General features: G+C 46.8%; 1 protein-coding gene across 2 annotated transcripts; it reads left to right on the top strand.

Moving 5' to 3' along the window:
• Window positions 1–2,861: 2,861 nt before the first annotated feature.
• LOC125983011 (uncharacterized) lies at window positions 2,862–14,298 on the top strand. Of its 2 annotated transcripts, none has more exons than XM_049743824.2 (2): window positions 2,862–3,839; window positions 13,517–14,298. In XM_049743824.2, exons 1-2 carry the CDS (start codon window positions 3,488–3,490, stop codon window positions 14,296–14,298), a joined length of 1,134 nt encoding a protein of 377 aa, XP_049599781.1. In that variant the 5' UTR covers window positions 2,862–3,487. The 2 variants fall into 2 exon arrangements, with proteins under 2 accessions (XP_049599781.1, XP_049599783.1); XM_049743826.1 differs by lacking the exon at window positions 2,862–3,839 and adding an exon at window positions 13,290–13,449.
• Window positions 14,299–14,999: the final 701 nt, after the last annotated feature.

Below are 14,999 nucleotides of genomic sequence, written 5' to 3'. Positions count from 1 at the left end.
GAAGCAGGGCCTGGAGACTCTGAGGCGGATTCTCCAATCTCTGGGGTCGAAGTCACTGAGGTAGTTAAAAAACTCCTCGGTGGCAAGGCCCCGGGGGTGGATGAGATCCGCCCAGAGTTCTTAAAGGCTCTGGATGTTGTGGGGCTGTCATGGCTGACACGCCTCTACAACGTTGCGTGGACATCGGGGACAGTGCCTCTGGATTGGCAGACTGGGGTGGTGGTTCCCCTCTTTAAGAAGGGGGATCGGAGGGTGTGTTCCAATTACAGGGGAATCACACTCCTCAGCCTCCCTGGTAAGGTCTATTCAGGGGTGCTGGAAAGGAGGGTCCGTCGGGAGGTCGAACCTCGGATTCAGGAGGAGCAGTGTGGCTTTCGTCCTGGCCGTGGAACAGTGGACCAGCTCTACACCCTCGGCAGGATCCTCGAGGGTGCATGGGAGTTCGCCCAACCAGTCCACATGTGTTTTGTGGACTTGGAGAAGGCGTTCGACCGTGTCCCTCGGGAGGTTCTGTGGAGGGTGCTTCGGGAGTACGGGGTGCCGAACCAACTGATAAGGGCGGTTCGGTCCCTGTATCACCGATGCCAGAGTCTGGTCCGCATTTCCGGCAGTAAGTCGGATTCGTTCCCAGTGAGGGTTGGACTCCGCCAAGGCTGCCCTTTGTCACCGATTCTGTTCATAGTTTTTATGGACAGAATTTCTAGGCGCAGCCGAGGCATTGAGGGGGTCCGGTTTGGGGACCTCAGCATCGCGTCTCTGCTTTTTGCAGATGACGTGGTGCTGTTGGCTTCTTCAGGCCGTGATCTCCAGCTCTCGCTGGAACGGTTCGCAGCCGAGTGTGAAGCGGTCGGGATGAGGGTCAGCACCTCCAAATCCGAGTCCATGGTCCTCGATCGGAAAAGGGTGGAATGCCCTCTCCGGATCGGGGATGAGATCCTGCCCCAAGTGGAGGAGTTCAAGTATCTTGGAGTCTTGTTCACGAGTGAGGGGAGGATGGAGCGTGAGATCGACAGGCGGATCGGTGCAGCGTCGGCAGTAATGCGGACCCTGTACCGGTCCGTTGTGGTGAAGAGAGAGCTGAGCCAAAAGGCAAAGCTCTCAATTTACCGGTCGATTTACGCTCCTACCCTCACCTATGGTCACGAGCTATGGGTCGTGACCGAAAGAACGAGATCTCGGATACAAGCGGCCGAAATGAGTTTTCTCCGCAGGATGTCCGGGCTCTCCCTTAGAGATAGGGTGAGAAGCTCGGTCATCCGGGAGAGACTCGGAGTAGAGTCGCTACTCCTCCACGTTGAGAGGAGCCAGATGAGGTGGCTCGGGCATCTTATCAGGATGCCTCCTGGACGCCTCCCTGGGGAGGTGTTCCGGGCATGTCCCACCGGTAGGAGACCCCGGGGACGACCCAGGACGCGCTGGAGAGACTATGTCTCTCAGCTGGCCTGGGAACGCCTTGGGATCCCCCGGGATGAGCTGGATGAAGTGGCTGGGGAGAGGGAAGTCTGGGAGTCCCTCCTAAAGCTGCTGCCCCCGCGACCCGACCCCGGATAAGCGGAAGAAGATGGATGGATGGATGATATTATAAAGGCGGCTCGGTGGCGCACTGGGTAGCACGTCCGCCTCACAGTTAGGAGGGTGCGAGTTCGATTCCACCTCCGGTGGAGTTTGCATGTACTCCCCGGGCCCGCGTGGGTTTTCTCCGGGCGCACCGGTTTCCTCCCACATTCCAAAAACATGCTTGGTAGGCCGATTGAAGACTCCAAATTGTCCCTAGGTGTGAGTGTGAGTGCGATTGGTTGTCTGTCTCTGTGTGCCCTGTGATTGGCTGGCAACCAGTTCAGGGTGTCCACCGCCTACTGCCCGATGGCGGCTGGGATAGGCTCCAGCACGCCCGCGACCCCCGTGGGGACTAAGCGGTTTAGAAAATGGATGGATGGATGGATGATATTATAATAAAAACAATTGAATTAGTTTTTCCCCTTTTCATGATGGCAGGGGAGGCCTCCTCTGACCGCACGTCCCTGTAGTTACCTATAGCAGAGTTGTTACTTTAGCTATTATTGTCCATGACTTTCACATGAATAGAAAGGAAGAAAAAAAATGCAATTAAGTTACGTAATTTCAATGTATTCGTATCTTACAATTGTCAATGTTTTAAATTTCATTTTGAACATCACTATATTTGAGCTTTGTTTGAGGTTTTGATTCATATTGTTCCAGAGTTTAACACCTGCAATGGAGATGCAAAGGCTTTTCCTTTTATCTGTGTTTAGGGAAAATTTGCTGTCATTATCCCTTAGTTTGTAATCACTGTTTTGTACGTGAAAATGCTTTTGAATATTTTTAGTTTTGCTTCACTTTGAACGTGATATGAGCAGTTTGATAATCTACTAGATTTGGGGTCTGATTTGGGGTCACTCCCTGTTTATTTAGTTCACTTCTGGTTTGATTTGGGGTCACTTCTGTTTTACCTGAGGTCACTTCCGGTTTATTCGGGGTCACTTCCGGTTTGATGTGGGGCAGTTCCGGTTCATTCTGGGTTCATTGGTGGCACTTCAGGGTCAATCCAAGATGGCCACCACACTGGAAGTGGGGGTCAAGGGTTGAATTGCGTAAGCATAGTGGAAGTGGGGGTGAAGGGGGTGAATATGGTAAGCATATGGTGAACAAAGTGAATAAAAAACTAAAAAAATAAAAAAAAAACAAAATTTTTGAAAATTTGGTGTGAATGTCAGAATTGAAAATTTTTGGTAAGTGGGAAGGTGTCATGCGGTCGCGTTTATTTTTTCAGTTTTTTGTCTCGTCAATTGTCGTAACGTTACTTCCGGTTTTATTTTGTCATTCCTTCCGTTTCAGGTCGTGCACCCGGCCGCGGTGCGTCTACGCTTGCCCAGGTCCCTTGCAGTCCACCCCACCTTTCACGTTGGGAAGGTCAAGCCGGTGGTGGACAGCCCGTTGGTGCCAGATCCGGCGCCCCCTCCGCCTCCGCGGACTGTGGACGGTGGGACGGCCTACACCGTTAAAGAACTATTGGATGTGCGCAGAAGAGGCCGGGGCTGGCAGTACCTGGTGGACTGGGAGGGTTATGGACCGGAGGAGCGGCAATGGGTGCCGCCTAGTTATATTTTGGACCCGGGACTTTTTGAGGACTTCTATGCGGCTCACCCTGGGGCTCCTGGGCCGTCTGGGATCCGGCCCTAGGGGGGGGGTTCTGTCATGCGGTCGCGTTTATTTTTTCAGTTTTTTGTCTCGTCAATTGTCGTAACGTTACTTCCGGTTTTATTTTGTCATTCCTTCCGTTTCAGTTCGTGTTTCCTTCCGCGGTGTTGGTTGTCTTGTCTTCCCTGATCCCGATTGTGTGCACCCGCGTAATCGATACTAATTGTCATCACCTGTGTCCCCGCCCGTTTGTGTGTATTTAGTCCGTGTCTTCCCCTTGTCTTGTGCCAGTGTGTCTAGCCTCGTCCCGACCACCAGCGATTCCTTGATGTCCGAACTCTCTGAAAGAACTCTCCTTTTTGTCTCGCCGCCGAGCGACGCTTTTGGTTGTGCCTGGGTCTCCAGCGCCTTTTTGTCTCGTTCCAGTGCGACTCCTTTTGTTGGTACCTTTTGCTACACGTTTTCCCTCGAAAGAGGCGTTTTGATTTGTACTTTTAGCCTTTTGACTCGCCACAGTGCGACGCCTTTTGTTTGTACTTTTTGCCCCGTGTTTTCCCTCGCAAGAGGCGCTTTGTTTTGTACTTTTGCTCTGAGTGCTTGCTGGAATAAATCCCAGATAGATACGACTCTGCATCCGAGTCCTTCGCCTTGTCCCCTGCCTGACAGAAGGTGTGGAATAGGTAGGCAAAAGATGAACAGTTGAAAGTTGGAACGAGTTGAATCAGCTGAAAAATGTAGAAATTAGAAGTGAAAAATGAAATTTTGCGAAATTTTGCAAAATTTTGTGCTAATTGTAAACGTGAAAACGTGAAATTTTTGAATTTGGCAATTTTGGGAATGTCCCCAATGTGATTTGAATGTGCTGAATGATGTGAATTTCTAACTGGAAGGATGTAAATGCTTTTGAATGAGTTGAATCGGTTGAAAAATGTAGAAATAACAAGTGAAAAAGGAAATTTTGTGAAATTTTGCGCAAATTTTAAACGTGAAAATGTGGAATATTTGGTAAGTGGGAAGGTGTGGAAGTTAAATAAGGAGGGGGGGGAAAAGGGGAAAGTTAGAGCAAATTTAGCTATTTAGGGCAATTCTTGTTGAAATAATGTCACTTCCACTTTGTTTGGGGCACATCCAATTTAATTTAGGGCACTTCCGGTTTATTTCGGGTCACTTCTGGTTTGAAAAGGTCACGTCCGGTTCATTTGGGTCACTTCCGGTTTGATTTGAGGCACTTCCGGCTTGCATTAGGTCACTTCCGGTTAAATAACGTCACGTCCGGTTTATTTGGGTCACTTCCGGTTTGATTTGGGTTCACTTCCGGTTTACCGGAGGTCACTTCTGGTTTATTTGGGATCATTTCCGGTTTGATTGGGGACACTTCAGGGTCAATCCAAGATGGCCGCCACACTGGAAGTGGGGGTCAAGGGTTGAATTGTGTAAGCATAGTGGAAGTGGGGGTGAAAGGAGTTAATATGGTAAGCACAAGGTGAACAAAGTGAATAAAGTTGGAATGGGTTGAAAAATGTAGAAATTAGAAGGGAAAAGGTCTTCACCTTCACACTAATAATAAAGGACAGGAATAACAATAGTGTCATGGTCTTCACCTTCACACTAATAATAATAATAAAGGACAGGAATAACAATAGTGTGAAGGTCTTCACCTTCACACTAATAATAAAGGACAGGAATAACAATATTGTGAAGGTCTTCACCTTCACACTAATAATAAAGGACAGGAATAACAATAGTGTGAAGGTCTTCACCTTCACACTAATAAAGGACAGGAATAACAATAGTGTTAAGGTCTTCACCTTCACACTAATAACAATAATATAGGACAGGAATAACAATAGTGTGAAGGTCTTCACCTTCACACAATAATAATAGAGAATGATGTAGAATAACATATGTGTGAAGGCCATCGCCTTCGAAATAAATGATGATAAATGATGATAAATAAAATAAATGGGAAAAATGATGAGCGGGAAAAACGGTAAGAGAAAAACAATAAGCGGGAAAAACGGTGAGCGGGAAAAATGATAAGCGGGAAAAATGGAACGCGAGAAGAATGATAAGCGGTAAATGTAGAATCACCTCTGGCTCTGTCCCTTTACCTTTCAAATCTGCTGCTGTTACACCAACCCTTAACAAACCCGGCTCAGACCCAAACATCCTCAGTAACCTTCGCCCAATCTCCAACCTGCCATTTCTCTCCAAAATACTCGAAAAAGTTGTTGCATGACAGAGATATGAACAATTCCAATCCGGTTTCCGTCCCCGTCACAGTACAGAAACAGCCCTTATTAAAATCACTAATGAGCTCCTTATTGCAGCTGACTCTGGTCTTTTATCCATTCTCATTCTCCTTGATTTAAGCGCAGCAGAGAAATGACCAATGCACTAACCTTTGATGTCTATTGTAGGTAGGGGTCATAAAATTTTATGGCCTTTTACGATGCCATAAATCAGCGCCATTTTGGATTGGGGGGGCATGTGTGCCAGTCTGGCGGGCGCCAAGGTAGTGCCAGTCGTGACGGCGCCATCTTTGGTTGTCGCCATTTTGGTTTGCTGGCGCCATTTTTGGATGGGGACATGTATGGGCATTTATAGGGCCTATATTTTTGTGAAACAGAGCAGAGAAGTGATACACCTGAGCTAGATTTGCTATCAACCATTGCGTCTCGGGTCAAGGGGGGAGTTTTGTTGAAAAAAGGGGGGTCAAGGGGGGAGTTTTGTTGAAAAAAAGGCATCTGAAGGAGATAGTCAAGGTGTTGTTGCATCTAATTTTACATACAATAGTTTGTGGGGTCTCCGAGTTGTCTGCGTGTAACTTTGTTGAAAAAGGCATCTAATTTGACATACAATAGCTTGTGGGGCCACCGCTAGTTGAGTCAGGAGAGTCAACATTATTAGCTCTGAGTTGTCTGTGTGTAACTTTGTTGAAAAACACATCTGAAGGAGAAAGTTTAACATACAATAGTTTGAGCTGAGGTCGAGTCATTAAAACGACGACACAAATCATTAGCGGTAGCAAAGTGTTATCGCGGCACGTGACCCCATAGGCGTGGTCTTTTCTCCGCCGAATTTGAAGTTAGTTTGGGACGGATGACCAACGCTCATTTTGAGAAGACAAGCCAGCGCATGAGCTCTGATCAACGGAGTCGGAGTGCATCGAAAATTGTTTCGAGATGGTTATAGGTAAGTCATGTTACTATTTTGTCGGTATAATAATAAATAATAATAATAATAATAATAATAATAATAATACTACACTGGGGTTAATTGTAAAACACGATGTAATGTTTATGTAATGTTTGTAGACATTACCGTTTTTGCTGATGTCAATACATCTTTTGACGACGACTTTAGCTACGTTTATCTAACACAATCAGATTACGGTGAGTCAACCGTTCATCTAAGGTAGTTAATATAAATACTATTAGTTGGTGATTTATTTTATGTATATAACAGATCTCGTGGCCACTAGGAAAAACAAGCAGCCGACACAAGCTGATTTTGAAACACAGACTCTAGTGGGTGTCTCTGGACGCCATTTTGAAGCAGCGGAAGCGGCAGAGCCAATCGCATCAGAGCCAGTGAGACCAACCGCATCAGAGTCACGTGCTACCATTGAAACCAATTCACTTACGTCCCACGCCGACCGACAGGAAGCATCCACAGACATAGAATTAGCGGAGGCTCTTTCTGCATACGAAGTCTTGAACTATCCTCACGAGTCGATAAACAAAGTTGGAGGTATTCCTTCTATTTTTTTTCTCTTTCTGTTATCATTCAACTTGCTATTTTTGGTATTATAACGGTTTAACTATTTTTTTTATATCTACTTCCAGTTAAACGACGTGACACAGGACGAGGGGTTCAAAGAGGAAGGAGGAGGAGGAGGGGGGCATCCTTCTACAGCATGAACCACTCAGCCAGCAGGGGGCCTAAGCCGGCACGCGAGAGTCATCACCACATGAATAGAAGACAGCCTGTAAAGTGCAGTGGTAATTGTATCTACAAAAGGCGGTTACAGGAATGATTTAAACTAATACGTATTCTGACTGATTTGGCCGAATCAAGATAGGTCTGTTTTTTTACTACTCTGTGTTATTTCTGTTGTGATTTTCTTAAAAAAAGAAATATAATGGATGATTCAAACCTCACGTGAGCAGAGTCAGATTTCTTAACAAACATTGAAATAGATTTCCAACCATTTAGCGAAACAAACCAAAGTGACACACCTAAGCTAGATTTGTCAAGCGTTAACAATGATTTGTTATCAAACAATGTGTCTACGAGCCAAATAGCAGATTTGCTCAACAATCAAAGTAGGAATGAAGGTAGACAGAGTTCTATACAGATCCCGTCACAATTGCTAAACATGATAGCAGAATTAAACAACCAAGCTAATGATAGCAGCGGGCGTATTAGTCCTGATATTCCTGTTCAATTGCTAAACATGATCCAAAATCTAAATACGCAGCCTCTGGTTGACCGTTAAGCCTGTCGGTTCAACGCCGGCTGTTATTGATGACGTTCCACAGGCATTTCAGCCTAACAACTGGCCTCTTATAATTGATCACGAAATAGATGTTATTGATGACAGCACACCAGCATTTCAACACATGCCCCACCAATCTAACAGCGTTTCTGTAATAACTGATCAGCGCGGCGGTTCTGTTGTAGTCAATAGACCGCATTTCAATAATGTCGAGGTAAGGCGACAGTTACGTAAATATACCATCGCAAGCGAACATCAATGATTTTGAAACCTTTTATCTCCAAATTGAAGATAAAATAGATGATGTTTTGCAAGAGGTGGTTAGCCGAGCACAACCAGGTGATGTGATTCAAGCTGAGTTAGTGAGTGGTAATGATAGAGCTCACATTTACTAGCAAACAAGTGACATAAACTCTATCAGAGATAGTGTATCAGACATGCTTGAGCGTTTAGCCTAATAAAATGCAGAGCTTTTGGCTGATGAGAGCTTCGAGCTTATTGTACAAATAGTCACTCCATTGCGCGGTGGAATGCGTCGTAGGTTGCTGAACAGTACCAACAAAAAAATTTTGAGGTTGAAAAAACAACACTTACACATACCTCGTAATAAAGACAACAATCTATGCTTTGCTCTCTCACTAACCTATCTGCTAAATGACACACTCACAACAAAACAGGCCACAAGACAGGCACGGCTCTTACACGAGAGTGTGGAGTTGAATTGTCAAACACCTGTGAGTCTGGGTGATGTCCATACATTTGAGAAAGTCCTCAAACGGAAAATAACTAATGTACCAAAAAGAGGACTGCCGCCCCATGACTTTTTTCGACACACATTATCCCAAAACAGACGACACTTTATTTGTCTTACACCTCGAGGGTCATTACTACGGCGTGAAAGCTATAGAGGCATTCGTTGGTCACGCGTTCTTTTGCAGACATTGCTCCAAGGGGCACAAGAATTGGCAACAGCAACAGTGTGAAGGACATTGTAGCGTTTGTCTCGATCCGTGTTGTAAACAACGGCGGATTAAACGTGTTATCTGCCCCGATTGTAACAAAACTTGTCGTAATGAGGAATGCTTTGCCAAACAAAGAGTTTTGAGCGACGAATCGTGTGAGCAACTGCACTTCATACAAAAAATGCTTGCAGTGTGGTCTCCAGTATTATGTGAAAGCTGATGGTACCGGTGCTAAACATCGCTGCCCTGTTAAAAAAATGCACAGTGTGTGATGAGATCTTAAATCAAGAAGATGCCTTGCTGAACCCCCACATGTGCTACATTCAGCCCATCAAGCCTCAACCACCTTGCAAAAATGTAGTCTACTACGATTTCGAAACCTGTGTAGATACAGATGGTTTACACAAACCTTTTCTCATCTGTTGTAAATCAAATAGACTGGCGAAACAGTGGTTTGGCACAGATTGTGTTGACGAATTTCCCAGATTTTTTCGAAACCCACGGTTTAAACGAACTACATTTGTTGCACATAATGCGAGAGGTTTTGATTCATACATCTTGATAAGGAGAATGCTTGAATTATGTCTCAAACTTGACATTCTGATGCAGGGGAGTAAAGTTTTGTCTTTTGTCGATTTAGACACAAAATCTCGATTCATAGACTCGCTCTCATAGACTCGCTCTCATTCCTGACGATGCCTCTAAGTGTGATGCCTAAGGCCCTGGGGTTTGAAGACAAATCAAAGGGTTATTTCCCACACAAATTCAGCTCTTTAGAGCATCTAAACTACGTAGGGTGTCACCCTGACCCTACGTACTACGATATCGAGCGAATGTCACCCTCTCAACGAGCCAAGTTTGACGAATGGTATGCCAAAGAAGCTAGCAATGTGTTTGATTTTGCTAAACAGGCGATAGCCTACTGCGAGAATGACGTTGACCTGTTAATGTAGGGGTGTGAGAAATTCAGGAGTGAATTTTTTGAGGCCACCGGAATAGACCCATTCAACGCTGTGACAATAGCCTTTGCGTGCATGAAAGTTTTTCGCACTAATTTTCTAACCCCTCAAACACTAGCCATTACACCTCCAGACAACTATATGCGTCAGTACAAAACTTTTTCGCATGACTCTATTCAGTACTTGCAATGGATCATGCATAGCCAAAATATTCACATTAGGCATGCATTGAACGGGGGCGAGGTTAAGATAGATAACTACACGGTAGACGGATATTCTGAAATTGGGGGCGTAAAAATGGTGTTTGAGCATTTTGGTTGTTATCACCACAGCTGTGCAGAATGCTACGACCTCTCTAAAATATGTCCGACAACAAAACGCCCTTTTCGGGAGAGGTTTGATAACACCCAAAAGAAAATTCAGGAACTACAGCTTAAACAGGATGTGCACCTTGTAATTATGTGGGAGCATGAATGGTTGCAAATGAAAAAGTTGAACATTGAGGTGAAGGAATTCCTGAAAAAAGCCAAATTTCCTACACTGCTCAAGCTGAGGAAGGCCCTTTTTGGGGGTCGAACAAACGCATTCGTTTTAAAATACACGGCAGTGTTGTATATTGATGTGATGTCATTATACCCTTTCATCAGTAGTACGGGCACCTACCCCACCGGTCATTCATCGATTATCCACGCTGATTTTAAAGACCCCAGGTCATATTTCGGTTTCATCAGCGCCACAGTCAACCCACCCCGTGGTTTGTATTTTCCTGTTTTACCCTTCAAAACAGCTAAAGGTAAACTCGTCTTCACACTGTGGCGTACATGCGCTGAGTGTAACAACCAGCAGACAGTGTGTACGCATAATGATGAGCAAAGATCGTTAACGGGTGTTTGGACAACCCCTGAATTTGCTAAGGCACTTGATCTCGGCTACACGGTTGCAGATATTACAGAAGTATGGCATTACACAAGAGCGAGCAACACAATTTTCCGTGATCACACGCGAACATTTCTAAAAGGTAAACAGGAATCTTCAGGTTATCCGGCTCACGTAGTCAACCAGGCTGATAGAGAAAGATACATAGAAGGGTACGCCATTCACCAGGGTATCCAACTAGACCCTTCCAAAATTGCTGTAAACCAGGGAAAAAGACAAGTGTCAAAACTCTGTCTTAACAATCTATGGGGAAAACTCGCGCAGCGTGAGAACATGATAAACAGCCGGCGCGCTTGGCCGTGGAGATGCGATGAAAGCCATGTCGGCCTGGCTTGTCTCTGTGCCAGAGTTGTCAGGGCTGGACCAGAGTGTGATCGCAGGCCCATGTTCCATAGGTACAAAACTTGGTAAAAGTCGTCTGGCGGGGATTTTTTGAGCCATCTTCTTTCTCGTACGTGTAGAGCAAACTCTTGGTGGTAGGTGTGAAGGATGAGTCTGAAAGCCCGCTCTTATACATTTTAGATAGGTATGCTAATGACTACAACCCCACCTTCCTGTGACTGTAGGTAAAAAGAGGGGGGGGCAAGGAAAGCCTGTACTGAAGAGGTGTGAGGGGGGCCAAGGGTGGGGAGTTCAAAGTTATTTTTTAGTAAGGGTTAATCTAAAGTCAGTTTACGTTTCAATCCGACGATGTTTGTCCAGACACGGCTTGATAGGAAGAGTCCTGTAAAACTCTCACCAAATGCTTGCATTAGTTTATACCATTCTGTCAGTGGTACATTCAGTATTGTTTGGAAAACTCCACAATCGCTATTAAACACTTCTTGCGTCAGATACATTAGATCGATTAGCTCTCCATCTTCTGTCCCATCAACAGTTTGAGGAGAAACTCTAAGCCGGAAAAAACATCTTCCGCTGGCTGCAATTCTTGAAACCCATGTTACATTCAGCTCACCTTCTAATCCGTATTCATCGAGAAATTCAGTCAAAACTTCGGGCAGGAGTTGATTTAAAACACCCCAGTCATTTGAGTTCAAGAACCATACGTGCTGGCTGGCTCACAGTCGTTGTTTGGTCCAGGGGCCACTTGGTTTCTCATGAAGAAAGACAGCTCACCAACCTCGTAAAAATTTTTAAATCCCCACAGAGTCTCCGGTGTTAGATACCAGTTCTGCTCATTTTTTTCTGTAGGAGGCTGTTGCAAACGCTTTAGATACATATGTTTCTTCCTAGGTGCGTCTAACAAGCCATCAGGGCCTCTACGGCAAAGATGGATACTGACCGGTGTTTCCGCTATCGTGATTTGAGCTTCAGGTTTGCAGTTTAACACCAAAGCTTTAGCTTAGCTCTTTTCTGTGAACTAGCCGCTCGATACTCTGGCATAATATAGCACCGACAGGTCCACCCCCTTCTCTCAAACCACAGTTTTAGTCAGGACATGTTTTTAACTTAGGCAACTTTCATAAAAACTAAACAAATTGTAACATACGAAATATGCTGGAGGCATATCAAATATACTGAAATATAAGGCCTTCAGAGGCCTTCACCTGTCTCCCTCCAAAATTAAATGATCCCAACAGCCAGTCTCTTTCTTTCAGATAACTTTGTCAGTATATTGACGACACTTTAATGACTTGACCTCAGCTCAAACTATTGTATGTTAAAGTTTCTCCTTCAGATGTCTTTTTCAACAAAGTTACACGCAGACAACTGAGAGTTAATAATGTTGACTCTCCTGACTCAACTAGCGGTGGCCCCACAAGCTATTGTATGTCAAATTAGATACCTTTTTCAACAAAGTTACACGCAGACAACTCGGAGACCCCACAAGCTATTGTATGTAAAATTAGATGCAACAACACCTTGACTATCTCCTTCAGATGCCTTTTTTTCAACAAAACTCCCCCCTTGACCCCCCTTTTTTTCAACAAAACTCCCCCCTTGACCCTAGACGCACTGGTTGATAGCAAATCTAGCTCAGGTGTATCACTTCTCTGCTCTGTTTCACAAAAATATAGGCCCTATACATGCCCATACATGTCCCCATCCAAAAAGATAGCACCGTCACGACTGGAGCTATCTTGGCACCCACCAGACTGGCGCACATGCACCCCCAATCCAAAATGGCGCTGATTTATGGCGTCATAAAAGGCCATAAAATTTTATGACCCCTACCTCATTTACATACAATAGACATCAAAGGTTAGTGCATTGGTCATTTCTCTCTTGCAGCCATCAACACCATTTCTCACTCTATTTTCCTTGATCGGCTAGCCTCTATTGGACTGTCAGACACACCCCTGCATTGGCTCCATTCATATCTCTCGCAATTTATCCAGTTAAAATCATTCACATCGCATCCCTCCCCCCTGTCCTCTGGTGTTCCCCAGGGCTCTGTCCTTGCTCTAATGTTATTTACCATTTACCTCCTCCCACGTGGTTTGATTTTCCGAAAACATTATTCCTCCAAAGTAACGGTACGCTTACGGTACGGTTTTTCAAGATGGCGGCGCGTGCACACGCAGCGGCCACTCTCTGTCCCGTCAGTACGGTGATTTGTTCGTCTAATGAGTGTTCGTCCGACAGTCTTGTGTGTTTGTCTCGTCCGTGCTACAAGTACAGCAGGCAGGTTCTGCTTGACATCGGCAGAAGTGGGTTTTGCGGCGTTCTGGACTTTGAAGCGTCGACATTAAAGGCGCTCGGACTGCTACGTCCTGAGACGTCGCCGACCTCACCCGCTATTCCTCCCCCGGTTGGGAGCCGTCGTAAACGATGTGCGAGGAGGCAGAAGAGGGGCAAGCACGGAGGCGTCCGGGCCAGGCTGGCGGCCAACCCAGCGCGACCGGCGGTGCCCTCCATTCTTCTGGCGAATGTTCGATCGCTGGACAACAAAATGTATTACGTTCGCCTGCTGAGGTCTACGAACCGGACGGTGCGGAACTGCTGTGTGCTCGTGTTCACCGAGACCTGGTTGAGTGACAACATTCTGGACTCTGCAGTGCATCTGGAGCGGCTAGCGGGCTATCGGGCGGACCGTGCCATTGTACGAGGGGGAAAGTCGCGTGGAGGTGGAATATGCGTCTACATCCGAGAAGAATGGTGCCGGGACTCTGTGGTGGTATGTAAGCACTGCTCGCCGCTTGTGGAGTTTGTGATCATTAAGTGCCGTCCTTTTTATCTGCCGAGGGAATTTACCGCGATTCTGCTAGTCGCGGTATACATCCCGCCTTCCAACATCGAAGGAGACAGGATCGCGGCGCTTGGTGAACTGTACCAGGCTGTCAGTGAACAGCAAACAGCGCACCCTGACAGTTTCACCATCTTCGCTGGAGACTTCAATCATGCCAACCTGAAGTCTGTTTTCCCGAGGCTTCACCAGCATGTTCCCTTTCCGACAGACAGCTTCCTGGACCTAGTCTACTCGGCGCAAAAGGGAGCTTTCAAAGCCACCCCCCTCCCCCATCTGGGGCTTTCTGACCATCTCACCGTTTTGCTTTTGCCCGCATACAGACAATTGGTAAAGGCATCCAGGCCGGTTCGGAGGCAGGTTCGAGTGTGGCCTGAGGGTGCCTCCGATGCACTTCGTGACTGCTTCGACACCACTGACTGGGACTTGTTTAAGCAGGCAGCCACCTACAACGATTGGACGGACATAGAGGAGTATACTGACTCTGTTACCTCTTACATCACGAAGTGCATCGATGATGTGACTTGCTCGAAATCCGTCGTCACTCGCGCAAACTGGAAGCCGTGGCTGACGGGGGCTGTCCTCAGACTGTAGAGGGCCAGGGACAAGGCTTTCAGAGCGGGGGATGAGGCTGGCTTGAGGACAGCGAGGGCCGACCTGTCCCGAGGCATCAAAGAAGCGAAGAAGGCGTTCTCGTGCAAGGTCTCCACCCACTTCAAGGACAGCAAGGACGCACGTAGCCTTTGGCGGGGCATTCAGACCATCACGGACTACAAGCCCGCGCCGAGGAGCTGTGAGGGCGACGTCCGTCTGCTGAACGATCTGAACCGCTTCTTTGCTCGCTTCGACGCCCAGAACAGCACTTGCCCGCTGAAGTCCACTCCCCCCCCACACGAGCAGCCCCTGCGCCTCTCTGCCGACGGTGTGAGGAGGGCGCTTGCCGCTATTGACACCCGTAAGGCGGCGGGCCCTGACAACATCCCGGGTCGAGCGCTGAAGGACTGCGCTGGGGAGCTGTCGGGTGTCTTCACGGACATCTTTAACGTTTCCCTGCAGCAGGCCATCGTCCCCTCGTGTTTCAAAGCTGCCACCATCGTTCCTGTGCCGAAGAAACCTGCACCGTCCTGCTTCAATGACTACCGCCCTGTGGCACTGACGCCCATCATCATGAAGTGCTTTGAGCGGCTGGTCATGGAGCACATCAAGTCCGTTCTCCCCCCCACCATTGACCCTTTCCAGTTTGCGTACCGTGCCAAGCGGTCCTCTGAGGATGCCATTCGGTCTGCCCTCCACTC

Source organism: Syngnathus scovelli, chromosome 16 (assembly GCF_024217435.2).
Source record: "Syngnathus scovelli strain Florida chromosome 16, RoL_Ssco_1.2, whole genome shotgun sequence".
NCBI classification, from domain to species: Eukaryota; Metazoa; Chordata; class Actinopteri; order Syngnathiformes; family Syngnathidae; genus Syngnathus; species Syngnathus scovelli.
This window is presented reverse-complemented; position numbering and strand designations above follow the sequence as displayed.